General features: G+C 36.0%; 1 protein-coding gene across 3 annotated transcripts in view; it reads right to left on the bottom strand.

Annotated features, from left to right (window-relative positions):
* Window positions 1-17,809, bottom strand: part of CEP162 (centrosomal protein 162) — a 99,703-nt gene that overhangs the window by 60,334 nt on the left and 21,560 nt on the right. For all 3 annotated transcript variants that reach the window (XM_032339134.1, XM_032339133.1, XM_032339132.1), the window contains exons 7-9: window positions 8,916-9,031; window positions 7,380-7,410; window positions 1,080-1,199 (exon numbers count right to left, since the gene is read on the bottom strand). In XM_032339134.1, coding sequence (XP_032195025.1) covers window positions 1,080-1,199; window positions 7,380-7,410; window positions 8,916-9,031 — 267 coding nt within the window. The remainder of the gene's footprint in view (window positions 1-1,079; window positions 1,200-7,379; window positions 7,411-8,915; window positions 9,032-17,809) is intronic.

Below are 17,809 nucleotides of genomic sequence, written 5' to 3'. Positions count from 1 at the left end.
ATCAGAAGTCTGATGGTGATACAAGAATATAACAAATGTCTAAAACTTCGGATTTTAAAAGTTTCAAAAGACCATTATGGTTCTCACCAACTTTACAAGTAAATGTAATAAATGTAAATGTTTATATTTATACTGATAAAATACCATATTTATCTACACAGAGAGTACTACATGAGATTTCATTTGGAGGTAAGGATTCCACTGCTTTAACAGATTGAAAAAGCATTATCTTAAAGATCTTTATAACCTTTTGTAAAGTCTAGACAGTCCAAGGCATTTTGGAATTTTGGAATGTGATTCTGCTTTCTCCTACATAGAGGGAACAATGGAAAAGCAAAGTCAGTCTGAAATCTCATTTCTCCTACATGTTCCAAATTTAACCAAATACTCTGGAGGGGCAGAGAAAATTAATTAATATTCACCTATAGTACTACACTATGTAGCATTTTTCATTCATTAACAAGTCTTTATTAAAAATACACTTTACTTGACCTACTAGCATTTAGTGTCACCAAGGAAAGTTCAGATTATTTAAATTGTTAATGACAGGAAAAAATGTGGGATTAAAATTTTATTGTTGGGCTGCCTGGATGGCTCAGTTAAGCATCTGACTCTTGATTTCAGCTTAAGTCATGATCTCAGGGTCTTGAGATGGAGCCCCACACTGAGCTCTGCACTGCGCACAGAGGCCGCTTAAGATTCTCTCTCTCGGGACGCCTGGGTGGCTCAGTTGGTTAAGCAGCTGCCTTCGGCTCAGGTGATGATCCCAGCGTCCTGGGATCGAGTCCCACATCGGGCCTCTTGCTCAGCAGGGAGCCTGCTTCTCCCTCTGCCTCTGCCTGCCATTCTGTCTGTCTGTGCTCGCTCTCTCCCCCTCTCTCTCTCTGATAAATAAATAAAATCTTTAAAAAAAAAAAAAAAGATTCTCTCTCTCCGTCTCCCTCAGCAGCCCCCCACCAAAAATTTTTTTTAATGTTGATATAGTGGTTATATATTATTATATATTATAGGTATTTCTCTAGAAATAAAGTCAACTAGTCTTAAATCATTACATATTTAGAGAATAGCCAGTTTTCTACCTTTACCTGTTCCTGTCATTTCATTATCAGCCATTTCTGGCAGGGCCTCTGGCTTAGCTGCTCGATCTTGTTCATCAAGGTTGACATCTGCAACAGAGTCTAAGGAATCAAGAAGCACCACTAGAATGATATGTAAAAAAAAAAAAAAAAAAAAATTAGAGGAAAAGGAGAAATTTATATGGTTCCTTCAATTTAAGACTTAAATCAAATACAAGCTATATAAAAACAACAGTAAATATTTCCAGGTAAGGAGCATATAATCATATATATGTAATAACCATGATTACATTAACATGCATAACTATGCAGATATACAGGTCAAATGAATGTACATTTACATGTGGAATGCAAAGGGCCTGTGAAAAATAACAAAAAAGAAATATTCTCCCCCCCTCAACTTTACTGAGGTATAGTTGACAATTAAAAACTGTATATATTTAAGGTATACAATTCGATGTTTTCGTATGTGTACACACTGTGAAATACTGACTACGATCAAGCTAATTAATATATCCATTATCCTACCTTTTAGTTAGGTGTCTTTTGTGTATATGTGTGGTGAGAACACACATTTCCCCTCTTAACCAAATGTCAAGTATATAATATTGTTAACTATAACCATATTGTTGTCCATTAGCTCTAAGAACTTAATTATTATCTTGTATAACTGAAACTTTGTACTCCTTAACTAACATCTCCCCAAATTCCCCTCCCCTAGTCCCTGGTAACCATCATTCTACTCTCTCGCTTCTACAAGGTTAACATTTTTAGATAACACATATGAGTGAGCTCATGCATGGGTGAACAAGATTAATACTATCTTGGTCACAACTCCTGCCATAAGTGTTCGATGACCTGAAACCTTCCTGAGCATGGCAGCCAACCAACATTCTTTCCTTTTCAACCACATCCTTAAATACACTCTTGGGGCATAGCATCCTTGATCTGCCCTAGAGATAGGACTATGACCCACATGTATTCTTAAACATTCTTCCCTTATGTGGTCCCTCAGCAGTACTCCCAGCCTCTAAGGCTATACAGAAGTCCGAAGAGAGGTGGGGTTACAGAGATCTGTACATCTTATGGTGCACAAAACGTGTTTCTACCTGTAAGTTCCCTTAATAATCCATTCATTGTCAAGCTGGACTTGTTAGCCTTTTCCTTCAGCCTTAGGACTCCTTTGGCCTTTAAAGTTTGATTTGCATATACCTTCCTTTCACAGAACAAAGCTGTATCTGTCTTTCTGCATCTGGCTTACTTCACTTAGCATGATGTCCTCCACAGTGTAATGTTATATGTACTACATTTTCTTTATCATTCATCTGTCAATGGCATTTAGTTGTATACATATCTTGGCTATTGTAAATAATACTTCAGTGAACACAGGAGTACAGATATCTCTTTGAAATATATATCCAGAAGTGGGATTACTAAATCACAAGGTAATTCCATTTTAAATTGTTTTTAGAAACCTCCATATGGTTTTCCGTAGTGGCTGCACCCATTTTACATTCCATCAACAGTGTACAAAAGTTTCCTTCTCTCCATGTCCTCACAAACATGTTTTTTTTTTTTTTTAACTTTTTGATAAAAAGCCAATCTGACAGGAAGGGGATATCTCATTTGATATGCATTTCCTGATTAGTGAAGTAAAGCATCTTTACATGTGTTTGTTGGCCAGTAGTATGTCTTCTTTTGAAAAATGTCTATTTAGGTCTTATGCTCAGTATTAATTGGGTTACCTTATCTTTGCTATTGAGTTGCATAAGTTCTTTATGTATTTTGGATATCAACTCCTTATCAGAAATACAGTTTACAAATATTTTCTCCAATCTATAGGTTGCCCTTTCACCCTTTTCATTGTTTCCTTTACTAGACAGCATTTTAGTTTGATGCAATTCCATTTGTCTATTTTTGCTTTTGTTGCCTGTGTTTTGGGGTCATATTTAAAAAATTATTCCCTACTGCAATGCCAAGAGGTTTTTCCCCTATGTTTTCTTCTAGTTATTTTACAGCTTCAGGTTTTATATTTAAGTCTTTGGTCCATCCTGGGTTTGTATGTGGGTTGAGATAAGGGTCTAACGTCATTCTTCTTCATGTGTCTCATTTTTTAATACCATATACAGGCATAACTCAGAGATACTGCACATTTAATTCCAGATCACTGAAATAAAGCAAATATTGCAATAAAGCCAGTCAGGTTTTTTTTTTTTTTTTTTTTTGGTTTCTCAGTGCATGTAAAAGCTATATTTACATTAAGGTGTTGTCTATTAGGTGTGCAATAGCATTACACCTATAATAGTATCCACACCTCAGTTTAAAAATACTTTATTGCTAAAAAATACCAACTATCACCTGAGTTTTCAGCAGGTTGTAATCTTTTTGCTGTTGGAGTCTTTCCTCAATGTTGATGGCTGCTGACGGATAAAAGTGGTGGTTGCTGAATGTGGGAGTGGCTGTAACACTTTCTTAGAGTAGGACAATGAAGCTTCTTACGTCAATTGGCTCTTCCTTTCACAAATGACTTCTCTGTAGTATTCAATGCTGCTTGATAGCATTTTACCCACAGAATTTCTTTCAAAATTGGGAGTTGCTCCTCTCAAACTTTGCTGCTTGCTTTATCAACTAAGCTTATAGAATATTCTAGATCCTCAGTTGTCATTTTAACAGTCTTCATGGAATCTTCACCAGGAGATTCCATTTCAAGAAACCATTTTCCTTGCTCATCCATAAGAGACTCATCCTTTCAAGTTTGACCATAAGGTTGCAGTAATTCAGTCCCATCTTCACACTCCATTTCTAATTTTAGTTCTCTCTCGCTATTTCTATCACATCTGCAGTTACTTCCCCCACTAAAATCTTGAACCCCTCCAAGTCATTCATGTGGGCTGGAATCAACTTCTTCCAAACTCCTGTTCATGTTGATATTTTAACGTCTTCCCGTAAATTATGAATGTTCTTAACGACATCCAGAATGGTGAATCCTTTCCAGAAGGTTTCAATTTACTTAACCCAGATCCATCAGAGGAATCATTATCTAGCACAGTGAAATAAATTTCTTAAATAATAAGACTTGAAACTCAAAATTACTCTGATCCATGGGGTGCAGCATGGATGTTGTATTATGAAACACAAGCATGAAAACAACATCACTCTCATCATACTTCTCTATGAGAACTCTTGTATGATCAAGTGTATCATGGCCTATCTCAATTTTCAACATGCCTTCCTCACTAAGCTTCATCATTTCTAACTTCTGATTTAAACCGAGAGACATGGGACTCTTCCTTTTACTCAAACACTTAGAATCACTCTTGGGTTCTTAACTGGCCTAATTTCAATATTGTTGTGTCTTGGGTAATAGGGAGGCCTGAGGAGAGGGAAAGAGATGGGGTAACAGCTGTTCAGTGGAGCAGGCAGAACACAACACTCAGAAGAGTAACATCAGAAATCACTAACCACAGATCACTATAACAAATAATGAAAAAGTCTGAAAAATCCCAAGAGTTAACCAAAATGTAACAAAGAGACATGCAGTGAGCAAATGCTGTTGGAAAAATGGCACACAGGCTGGCTTGATGCAGGGCTGCCACCAACTTTCAGTTTGTAAAAAACACAGTATCTGGGAAGCACAATAAAGCCATATGCAAGAAAACAAGGTATGCCTATATTAAGGAGACCATGCTTTCTTCATTGTATATTCTTGGCCCCCTTGTTGAAGATCAGATGACCAAAGGATGTGTATATTTATTTCTAGGCTCTCTATTCAATAGTCTCAATGGTTTCATATGTCTGTTTTTATGTCAATACCATACTGTTCTGAATACTACAACTTTGTAATATATTTTCAAATCAGGGAAGGTGATACCTCTAAGCATTGCTCTTTCTCATGCTTGCTTTGGCTATATGGAGTCTTTTGTGGTTCCCTATAAATTTTAAAATGGAATGCCACTAGGATTTTGATAGGGGTTGGGTTACCTTAGTAGACTTGTAGATCACTTTAGGTAATATGGACATTTTACCAGTATTAATTCTTCCAATTCACAAGCACAGGATGTCTTTCCATTTATCTGTGTCTTCTTCATCATTGTTACTAATTTCCATAGTAAACTCTTTCACTCCGTAAATTACACTTTCTACTGTCAATTAACAGTCTTTTTTTTTTGTTAGCTTTATTGAGGTATAATTGACAAATAAAATTTTAATATATTTAATGTGGACATGACAATTTATGTATACACTGTGGATTCCTATAACTGAGTTAATTAATGCATGTATAACCTCACTTTCTTTTTCTGGAAACACTTAAGTTCTACTCTCTTTGCAGGTGTCAATTATATAATATTTACAACTGTACTCACCAGGTTATATAGATTCTCAGACTTTATCTTATAACTGAAAGTCTGGACTTATTAACCTCCCCGATTTTCCCCACCCCTCAGTCCTGGCAACCATCATTCTACTGTTTCTGAGTTCAACTTTTGTTTTTAGATTCCACCTATTAAGTGATACCATGCAATATTCAGCTTTCTCTGTCTTGCTATTTCACTTAGCTGAATTCATGTATGTTGTTGCAAATAGCAAGATTTCCTTTAAGGCTGAATAATATTCCGTTAGTATATACATGTCATATTTCCTTTCATCCACTGACAGACATTTAGGTTGTTTCCATATGTTAGCTATTACAAATAATGCTGTAATGGGAATAGAGACATCTCTCTGAAATAATGACTTCATTTTCCTTGGAGAGATACATATATATATATTTAGAAGTGGCATTGTTGGATTATGTAATAGTTCTATTCTCAATTTCTCAAGGAGTCTTCATACTGTTTCCCATTGTGGCTATACCAGTTTGTATTTTCACCAACAGCAAACAAGAGTTCCCTTTACTCCACATTCTCACCAGCATCTTATCATTTGATAACAGCCACCTTGGCAGGTGTGAGGTGATATCTCACTGTGGTTTTTAATGGCATTTCCCTGATGATTACTGAAGTTAAGTGTTTTTATTATTTGCCTATTGGTCATTTTTGGCTATTAAGTTATAGGAGTTCCTTGTATGTTTTGGATATCAATCCTGTATTGGGTATGTAGTTTACAAATATGTTCTCTCGGTCCCCAGAATGCTTTTCATTTTGCTCACAGTGTCCCATGCTGTGCAGAAGCTTTTTAGTTTGATACAATCCCACTTGTTTATTTTGGCTTTTGTTGTCTTTGCTTTTGATGTGAAATCTAAAAAAACTGCCACCAAGACCAGTGTAAAAGAGCTAACTCCAGTTCTTCTACGAGTTGTATGGTTTTAGGTCTTATGTACAAGTGTTTAATCCATTTTGCGTTCAATTTTGTGTGTGGGGTTTAGATAGGGGTCTAGTTCCATCTTTTGCATGTGGCTATCCAGTTTTCCAAACATGAGTTATTGAAGAAACTATTCCCTTCCTGTGTGTTCTCTGTGCCATTATCAATAACTAATTGGGCATATATGCATAGGTTTATTTCTGGACTCTCCACTGATCCATGAGTCTTTTTTAAAAGCCAATACCATGGTATTTTGATTATTGTAGCTTTGTAATACATTTGAAATCAGAAGTGGGATGGCTCCAGCTTTGTTCTTTCTTTCCAAGATTGTTTTGGAAAAAAACCATCCTATTTAGGGTCTTTTGTGGTTCCCTGTGAACTTTAGGATTGTTTTCTCTACTTCTGTGAAAAATACCTTTTGAATCTGATATGGATTGCAATAAATCTGTAGATCACTTTAGGTGGTACAGACATTTTAACATTAATTCTTCCAATCAATCAGCACAGACTATCTTCTCACTTATTTGTGTGTTCAATTTCTTTTATCAATGTTTTATAGTTTCAAGTGTATATCTCTTTTACTTCCTTAATCTATTCCTAAATAATTTTATTCTTCTTCATGTTATTATAAATGGGATCACTTGCTTTCTTGTGGTTTTCTTTTCTTGAGGTGTCTTTGTCCGGTTTTGGTATCAGGGTTAATGCTGGCCTCATAGAATGAGTTTGAAGAATTCCCTCTTCTGTTTTTTGGAAGATTTTAAGAAGGACTGGTATGAATTCATCTTTGAACGTTTGATAGAATTTACCATAATGTTATCTAATCCTAATCTTTTAAAAAGCAAATATGCTTACATATCATAGGAACTAAATTCAAGACAGGCATTAAGGTATACACTGCTGAGAAAAATTGGTGGATTTTAATTCATTAGAGATATTTAAAAACAAAGAAGACAGTAACTTTTCCAGAATTATTTAGATATAACTTGGCCTTCTAATACTTACCATTAGCCAGCATGCCAGTTTTCTCTTCTTCCTAAATTAAAATAATAATACGATCTGAAACCAAAATTATGTAAAATGCCCATAACAAAAATAAAGTACAATCCAAAAACCAGTGTTTTACACCATTTTGAAAAAGTCAAGAAATGTGCTTTCTAAGTTTCTTTCATCATTTTCATTCACGAATAATTCTGTAAGACTGAGAACATAGAGAACTTCTAGAAGTTTCTTCAGAAATGTAGCAATTACCAATCCATTTAGGCCTTTAAAAACTTTCTTTAAAGTATCTAGATGCCATTTGCTCATCCACCTGGCTCAGAAATTCTATTTTTTCAACTCCAGAATAACATGGATACTTTACATAAGATTCTTGCTATTGTAACATCACTTATTTTTCTTTTATTTTTCAAAATTAATGATCAAATAGAACTTGTACTCTGTTTCTCAGCCATTTTAAGAAATAAAATTTTCAAAGAGGCAGGCCACCAAACTGCAAGATAGTTGAAATGTGTCAAAATTAAAGTTCCCTAAAAAAATTTGTAAGTTCCTTTAGAGTAAGTTTTACAATTAGTGTCACTAATGTTCTTCACTTGGATAGGCGATGTGTACATTTATACTGACATATTTTTATGTAGGTTATATTTTCTTGATATATCAAACCACTGTGACCTATTTTTCATAAAACATTTAAACTGCCATATTCCAAGTATAGGTCCCATTAAGTTTCTAAGACTAACCAGCAGATCACATTAATCTTCATGTATTTCTAAAGGTTTTCTTATTTTCCCCTCCAAACTGAGTGATGTAGAGACACCCAGTGACAAAACATCAGGTATATTTAAAAATAAGTATTTATTAATACCTGGGTAGTATTTCTTACTTCTATTTAGACACCTATGGTTTCATACATGTTTAAACATCTAGTCTTAATGTGCAGTTCCAAAAGAGACCTTACTTGTACAGATCAAGACCAACAGAGCAAACAGTAATTATCCTACTAGTTAGTTACTACTAGGTAGCTTCAAGGGTAAGTTCTCTATGGCAGGCAATATGTAGTAACATGCTTAGCCAGTCTTTGTAACAACTAAGAAAAAAGAATTGGAGTACAGCAACTGAATATGAATGGAATAATTTAATTCATAATCCTAGTCACATAAATTTCAGACAGTAATGTCACTGTTAGCATATGAGGAGGGGTATTTATTGTACTTCACAAGAACAAGATCTACCAAGGAAAGTGTAGCTTAATATACCTGTTTAAAAATTAGATTTGAGATTTCAATTAAACTTTTAATTTGTGAAACTCAAAGAAGTTACCTGCCAAGAAAATCCTTTAGAAAATCAATTGCCACATTTCACTAAGATTTACATTAAATTGGCATCCTGAATTAAGAAAATGTTTGAGTGTTAAGAGACCTAAATCTTTACAACGATGAGCAAGACAATGATGAACTCCATATTTTGGGCTCTTCATATAGTACAGTCACCTAAGGTGATGACAGAAGTTTCAAAATTGTCAAATATATAATTGACGTATACCTGTTTGGGTATATGTAGTTTTTCAGATTTGGGATTTTCCTTGGTATTAGTCTCTTCTTGAGTCGCCAAAGGTGCATCAATATCCTCCTCACCTTCAAAATCATCACTGTAATTTTCTGAAGAAAATAATTTTTAAAAAAATACAAGGATCACACTATCAAAAACGTCATATTCCAGGAAAAGATTGTTGATTTCCAAAAGGAGTCTGTATAAGAATAATTTATTGAAATATTAACATAAAGCTAAATTTAGAGGACTTTTTTTTAATTTTGTGAAGATTTTCTATTTTGTGTGAAGATTTAATGAGAATTCAATTCATAAGTCTTAGGTTTACTTCACTGTCTTATACTTTCAAATAGTTATGAGTTATAATTTTTAATCTTTTGTATCATTAACTAACTTAACATTTTTGGAGCTGTCCCCCAATTTTTTTTATCTTTAAAACAAAGCTGAATGCTTATTTTTGAAAGACAAAGTCTCAAATAACTTACTTATAAAAGGCAGTGCTTCTCTGAAATCTTGACATTCTTAAACAAAAGTTTGGATTTGCCTATTTTTTTAAAGTTGATTTTTTGGGTCTCTGTAGGTATCTCTAATGTAAGCCTGAAAGCTCTATCTCTAATCCTTCCCTCAGATAAATACTGGCTCTATATGATCTCTACTATTTTCCAATCCTGCTTACTTCTCAGATTAAATCCCAAATTATATCTCAATGACTTTATACCAGAAGGGAAAAGTGTATTTATGTTAACATGATGCCATAACACTATTTATAGGGAAGGTGGCGTAGGGGCCATCTGGCTAGGATCTCTAAGCCAATTTTTAACGTGTTGTTTATAGCCCTTAAATCAAAGGACTGATGGAGATCTGTGACCTTTTCAGAGTGGAAACCATCATTTCATAAATAAACATAATCTATATTGTATTTTAACAATTAGACAACTTTCATATAATATGATCTCTCTGATATGAGAAATATGAGAGGAAGGGCAGAGGATTTGGGGGTAAAGGAAGGAAAAAATGAAACAAGATGGGATCAGGAGGGAGACAGACTGTAAGAGACTCTTAATCTCAGGAAACAAACTGAGGGTTGCTGAGGGGCAGGAGGATAGGGAGAGGGTGGTTGGGTTATGGACATTGGGGAGGGTATATGCTACCGTGAGTGCTGTGAAATGTGTAAGCCTGATGATTCACAGACCTGTACACATGGGACAAATAATACATAATATGTTAATAAAAATAATTAAATAATAATAATTAAAAAATTAGACCATATTCAGAAACAGGATGGCCTGATAAAACAAAGACTGTACAAGGTCCTACAGAGTCTGCCCTGGAATGGCTGTCTTTTCTTAGAATGGAGGAGATTACCTGAGTGCAATTAATAATAAAAAGTCTAGGAATGAATTTGAGAGGGCTTAGAAGTTAAACAGATATTCCTAGTGACATCTACCTACAGAAACATCTCCATTTGAGTTCATGAGAAAGACAAGGTGGGCATTGTACCTTAGGTAAATAAAATCTTGGTTGGTTAACTACATCAATATCTATATTTTGAGGTTGAGAAGCTCACCTTTGTTTCTCTTCCATATGAGAAAGAACAGTTTGGGATTTTCTAAGTATTAGCAGATATAATTAGGTTCACAAAACAGTTATCAAGAAATTATGTTGTATTAGACATACTTCTAGGTGCTAGAATCAGGGATGCCTGAGTAATAGGGTAGCAGGCCCCTCCCCCAGAAGATAGGCTAGAAGACCAAGAGGCTGACAACCCAGAGGTCCCATAAAACAGGTGCATCTTGCTTGGGTTGTGGTCAATAATCTGGACTCTGTACATTCCCTCAGCCACCCCTCAACAGAATGACTAAGAGGAGGAACCCCCAACAAAGGAAGGAAAGAATCAGAGACTGTGGCCTCTGTGACAGAACTAATGGATATGAATATAACCAAGATGTCAGAAATAGACTTCAGAGTATCAACTATGAAGGAGATATGTAGGCTTGAGAAAAATATTAATGACAATACAGAATCTCTAAGGGCAAAAATGAGATCTAATTGGGCTGTACTTAAAAATGCTATGAATGAAATACAGTCTAGACTGGATACTCTTGACTGCCAGGGTAAATGAGGCAGAAGAACAAATTAGTGAGCCAGAGGATAAGATGACAGAAAAGAAGGAAACTAAGGCAGCATGGGAAAAACAAATTAAAACCCAAGGGATCAAACTGAGAGAGATTAGTGACTCAATGAAATGTTCCAATATCAGAATTATTGGGATCCCTGAGGGTAGAGAGAAAGAGGTCTAGAAGATATATTTGAGCACATTGTAGCTGAGAACTTCCCTAATCTAGGGAAGGAAATAAGAATTTGTGTCCAAGAGGCAAAGAGGACCCCTCCCAAGATAAGACTGGAGAACACACTGACGCCATGAGATATAATAGTACAATTTGCAAATCTTAGATCCAAGGAAACAATCTGGAAAGCACAGCGAGGAGCAAGAGACTTCTTACATACAGAGGGAGGAATATCAGAATAACATCAGACCTGTCTACAGAGACCTGGCAAGCCAGAAGGGGCTGCCAAGACATATTCAGGGTACTAAATGAGAATAACATGCAGCCAAAGATACTTCATCCAGCAAAGCTGTCATTCAGAATGGATGGAGAGACAAGCTGCTGCCAAGACTGGCAGAAACTGAAAGAATATGTGACCATCAAGCTGGCCCTGAAAGAAATATTAAGGGGGGGTTCTATAAAAGGAGAAAGACCCCAAGAGTGATATAGAACAGAAATGTACAGAGATGATCTATAGAAACAAAGACTTTACAGGCAACATGATGAAAATAAAATCTATCTTTTAATAATCACTCTCAATGTGAATGGCTTAAACACTCCCATGAAACAGCATAGGGTTGCAGACTGGATAAAAAGACAGGACCCATCCATATGTTATCTACAAGAGACTCCTTTGGAACCTAAAGAAACATCCAGATTGAAAGTGAAGGGATGCAGAACCATTTTTCATGCCAACGGACCTTAAAAGAAAGTTGGGTTAGCAATTCTCATATCAGACAAATTAGATTTTAAGCTAAAGACCATACTTAGAGAAACAGAAGGACACTTTATCATTCTTAAAGAGTCTATCCAACAAGAGGACCTAACAATGGTAAATATCTATGCCCCCAACATGGGAGCAGCCAACTACATAAGCCAACTCTTAACAAAACAGAGACAAATTGATAATAATACATTAATAGTAGGAGACCCCAACACTCCACTCTCAGCAACAGACAGGTCATCTAAGCAGAAAATCAACAAAGAAACAAGAGCTCTGAATAACAGACTGGACCAGATAGACCTCATAGATATACACAGAACATAACAACCTAAAACAAGAGAATACTCATACTTCTCAAACGCACATAGAACTTTCTCCAGAACAGATGACATAATGGGTTACAAATTCAGGTTGAGATTATTCCTCGCATATTGTCAGACCACAATGCTTTGAAACTGGAACTCAATCGCAAGAAAAAATTTGGAAGAAATTCAAACACTTGGAAACTAAAAGCCATCCTGCTTAAGAATGTTTGGGTCAAGCAGGAAATCAAAGAACTTAAACAATTCATGGAAACCAATTAGAACAAAAACACATCGGTCCAAAACCTATAGGATACTGCAAAGGTGGTCCTAAGGGGGAAAGAAATAGCCATCGATGCCTCACTCAAAGAAAAACCCAGAAAAATCCTGAATACACAAACTATCTTTATACCTTAAAGAATGGGAGAAAGAACAACATAAAAGCCTAAGCCAGGCAAGAGAAGAGAAATAATTAAGATTAGAGCAGAGATCAATGAATTAGAAACCAGAAATACAGTAGAGAAAATCAATGGAACTATAAGATTGATGAACCACTGGCCAGACTTACCCAAAAGAAAAGAGAAAGCACCTAAATTAATTAATAAAATTATGAATGAGAGGGGAGGGATCTATTTCTAATACCAAGGAAATAGAAACAATTACTAGAAATTATTATCAACAACTAAATGCCAATAAATTAAGCAACCTGGAAGAAATGGATGCCTTCCTGGAAACCTATAAACCACCAAGACTGAAAAAGGAAGAAACTGACCTGAACAGACCAATAACCAGTAAGGAAATTGAAGCAGTGATCAAAAACCTCCCCAAAAAACAAGAGTCCAGGACCTGATGGATTCCCTGGGGAATTCTACCAACCACTCAAAGAAGATTTAATACCCATTTTCCTAAAGCTGTTTCATAAAATAGAAATGGAAGGAAAATTTCCAAACTCATTCTATGAGGCCAGAATTACCTTGATTCCCCAAACCAGGCAAAGACTCCATCAAAAAGGAGAATTATAGACCTGTAATATGTAATTATAAACCTGTAGTATGTAATATTAGAGACCCGGTGAATATGAATGCTAAAATTCTCAACAAGATCCTAGCTATTGGATCCAACAGTACATTAAAGGGATTATCCATCATGACTAGGTAGGATTTATCCCTGAGATGCAAAGGTGGTTCAACATTCGCAAATCAATCAATGTGATAGAACACATTAATAAGAGAAGAGACAAGAACCATATGGTCCTTTCGATTGATGCAGAAAAAGCATTTGACAAAATACAGCATCCTTTCGGATTAAAACTCTTCAGAGTATAGGGATAGAGGGAATGTTCCTCAATTTCATAAAAACCATCTATGAAAAGCCCATAGCAAATATTCTCAATGGGGAAAAGCTGAGAGTCTTTCCTTCAAGATCAGGAATATGACAAGGATGCCCACTCTCACCCCTGTTGTTCAACATAGTACTAGAAGTCCTAGCAAAAGCAATCAGACAACAAAGAGAAATAAAAGGTATTCAAATACGCAAAAAAGTAGTTAAACTATCTCTTTTCACAGATGACCCCCCCCCCATTACTAGAACTCATACAGCCATTCAGTAATGTGGCAGGATACAAAATCAATGTACAGAAATCAGTTGCTTTCCTATATATTAACAATGTAACTGTAGAAAGATAAATTAGGGAATCAATTCCATTTATAATAGCACCAAAAACCATAAGATACCCTGGAATAAACCAAACCAAAGAGGTAAAGGATCTATAGTCTAGAAACTACAGAACACTTATGAAAGATATTGAAGAAGGCACAAAAAGATTGAAAAATATTCCATGCTCATGGACTGGAATAAATTTTGTTAAAATGTCTATGCTGTCCAGAGCAATCTATACTTTCAACACCATCTTGATCAAAATACTAATGGCATTTTTCAAAGTGCTGGAACAAACAATCCTGAAATTTGTATGGGACCAGAAAAGACCCCGAATTGCCAAGGAAATGCTGAAAGAGAAAAACAAAGCTGGGGGCATCATGTTGCCTGATTTCCAACTATATTACAAAGCTGTGATCACCAAGACAGCACGGTATGGCACAAAAACAAACACAAAGACCAGTGGAACAGAGTAGAAAGTCCCCCGCAACTCTATGGTCAAATAATCTTCGACAAAGCAGGAAAAAATATCCAATGGAAAAAAGTCTCTTCATCAAATGGTGCTGGGAAAATTGGACAGCTATATACAGAGGAATGAAACTCAACCATTCTTTTACACCATACACAAAGATAAAACTCTAAATGGATGAAAGACCTCAAGGTGAGACAGAAATCCATCAAAATCCTAGAGGAGAACATAGGCAATAACCTCTCTGACATCGGCCACAGCAAATTCTTCCAAAACACGTCCCCAAAGGCAAGGGAAACAAAAGGGAAAATGAACTTTTGGGATTTCATCAAGATAAAAGCTTCTGCACAGCAAAGGAAACAGTCAACAAAACAAAGAGGCAACCCATGAAATGGGAGAAGATATTTGCAAATGACACTACAGTTAAAGGGCTGATATCCAAGATCTATAAAGAATTTCTCAAACTCAACAGCCAAAGAACAGATAATCAAGTAAAAAAAAAAAAAAAAGGGCAGAAAACATGAACAGACACTTCTCCAAAGAAGACATATGAAAGGCTAACAGAAACATGAAAAAATGCTCAACAGCATTAGCCATCAGGGAAATTCAAATCAAAACCACACTGAGATACCACCTTATACCACTTAGAAACTGCCAAGGCAAGAAACAACAAATGTTGGAGAGGTTGTGAAGAAAGGGGAACCCTCTAATACTGTTGGTGGGAATGCAAATTGGTACAGCCACTTTGGAAAAGTGTGGAGGTTCCTCAAAAAGTTAAAAATAGAGCTACCCTAGGGATGCCTGGGTGGCTCAGTTGGTTAAGCGGCTGCCTTCAGCTCAGGTCATGATCCCAGGGTCCTGGGATCGAGTCCCCCATCGGGCTCCTTGCTCAGCAGGGAGCCTGCTTCTCCCTCTGCTTCTGCCTGCCTCTCTGTCTGCCTGTGCTCTCCTGTGCTCTCTCCGTCTCTGGCAAATAAATAAATAAAATCTTAAAAAAAAAAAAATAGAGCTACCCTATGACCCAGCAATTGCACTACTGGGTATTTACCCCAAAGATACAGGTGTAGTGAAAAGAAGGGCCATCTGTACCCCAATGTTCACAGCAGCAATGCCCACAATAGCCAAACTGTGGAAGGAGCTGAGATACCCTTCAACAGATGAATGGATAAAGACGATGTGGCACATATATTCCATGGAATATTACTCAGCCATCAGAAAGGATGAATACCCAACATTTGCATCAACATGGATAGAACTAAAGGAGATTATGCTAAATGAAATAAGTCAAGCAGAGAAAGCCAATTATCATATGGTATCACTTATATATGGAACATAAGGAATGTCACGGAGAACATTAGGAAAAGGAAAAGGAAGGGGGAAATGAAGGGGGGGAATCAGAAAGGGAGATTAACCATGAGGGATTGTGGACTCTGGGAAACAAACGGAGAGTTTTAGAGGGGAGGGGAGTGGGGGGGATGGGTTAGTCCTATAATGTGTATTAAGGAGGGCACATATTGCATGGAGCACTGGGTGTTATATGACAAAAATGAATCATGGAACTACATCAAAAACTAATGATGTACTATATGGTGACTAACATAACATAATAAAAAAAAAGAGTTTAGAACAGGGGCTTGTATATAATGTGTCCTATTTACAAGTGTTAGCAATTACATTTAGTAGTAACAATTGCTTTGGTTAGTATTATTAGTATTCACTTAGTATTACTGTAACTATAAGTTATAATGAGTTAAAAGTCATAAATTAGTAAGGCAAAATATTATTTCTGAATGGGAAAATCCTAATGTGCATTTTTCAATATTACATTTTGTTAACTGCATTTTGTGACTGAATAGTCAAGAGGCAAAAACTGTAACATACAAATGACCAATCCCTTCTCCAGGAATTTATCATAAATAAACAGGATTTGAAGTAATTAGGAAAAGTCATTGGTAGATACAAACAGAAAGAACACAGATGACAAATAAATGGAAATAAAATAGCATATCAGAGATTTCAGAAATATCAAGGCCAATTAAGTTTATATAAAAATCAAAGAATAAAACCACATTGAGAAGGAGGTTCTCATGTAACAAATCTCAGAGGTAATAATATGCAGGCTCTTCCACATTGTTTTGGAAGACAATGAGAGTATTAATTTGTAGTATTCCAACCATTTTGGGAGGAAGATGTTATACATTCAAGGTACTATTTCTATTATTATATTCCCTAACTTCATAACTTGAAAATGTTATTTGCATAAATAGAAGTTTTAAAAATTCAGGTAAAGTAAATAAAGGCAATATAAAAGATCTGAATGATAGATTTTGGAGATAGTTTTCATTCTTTGTTGGAAAATTTAGCTGCAATTTTAATTTAAGTATGATGCAACCTACAGGACTTTATCCTCTACGATGCTGGGTTTCAAGAACTTTGTAAATAATGAATAAACTGGACAAAATTTATGAAACAATCATTTACAGACATTGGACAACTGGCTGCACAAAACAGTGATTCCTAAGAAAAGATAAACAAGCGGTGGGTGAATTACCGGAAGGTATACAAATCCAAGAATGTTAAGCAGGGAAGGGGAGATCAGGATAGTCTCACCACGTTAAGGTGATAGAGATAAGAGAGTTCAGAAACGCTGAGGCAATTAGAAGGTACAGGTCAGTAACAGAGGAAACACTTATGTAGAAACAGAATTCTAAAGATCTGCACGGGGTCTCCCTGAGTCTTTGCTGAATACTAAGCCATATTTGTATAGTATGAGCAAATGGAAAGCTACAGGCTAGAAAATTCACAGGCTTCACACAAGGAAGTGAGACTCTGAAGTTCTAACCAGTTTGAGTGGAAAAAATCTTCATTGTTTAGTAGGCTCATTCAGTAGAAACCTCAGAAAGGCTGTGCCTTAGTACTAGTGTCAAAACTGAAATTAATTTCAAAAATGAAAGGGTACTTGAGACTTCCCCTAACAAAGCATAAGAAAAGTCTTGGAAGATCAAGCTAGCAAGGGCAATTATCATCCAGAATAATGCTTAACACTCTTTATAAGAAAAAAATAAAATCTAGACACTCAACAATACAAAAATCTACAATATCCAACACCCAATAAAAAATCATTAGACTTACAAGAGAAGCAGCATTCCACAAAAGGAGACCCACCCAGAAATGCACAAACATTGGGATCAGCAGAATAAACTAATTTTAAGAACTCTGGGGGACAGGGCGCCTGGGTGGCTCAGCGGGTTAAGCCTCTGCCTTCAGCTCAGGTCATGATCCTAGGGTCCTGGGATCGAGCCCCACATCGGGCTCTCTGCACAGAGGGGAGCCTTCTTCTTCCTCTCTCTCTGCCTGTCTCTCTGCCTACTTGTGATCTCTGTCTCTCTCTCTCTCTGTGTCAAATGAAT

Source organism: Mustela erminea, chromosome 4 (assembly GCF_009829155.1).
Source record: "Mustela erminea isolate mMusErm1 chromosome 4, mMusErm1.Pri, whole genome shotgun sequence".
In the NCBI taxonomy this organism is placed as follows: Eukaryota; Metazoa; Chordata; class Mammalia; order Carnivora; family Mustelidae; genus Mustela; species Mustela erminea.
The sequence above is the reverse complement of the archived record's forward strand: the minus strand, read 5'-3'. Positions and strand labels throughout refer to the sequence as shown.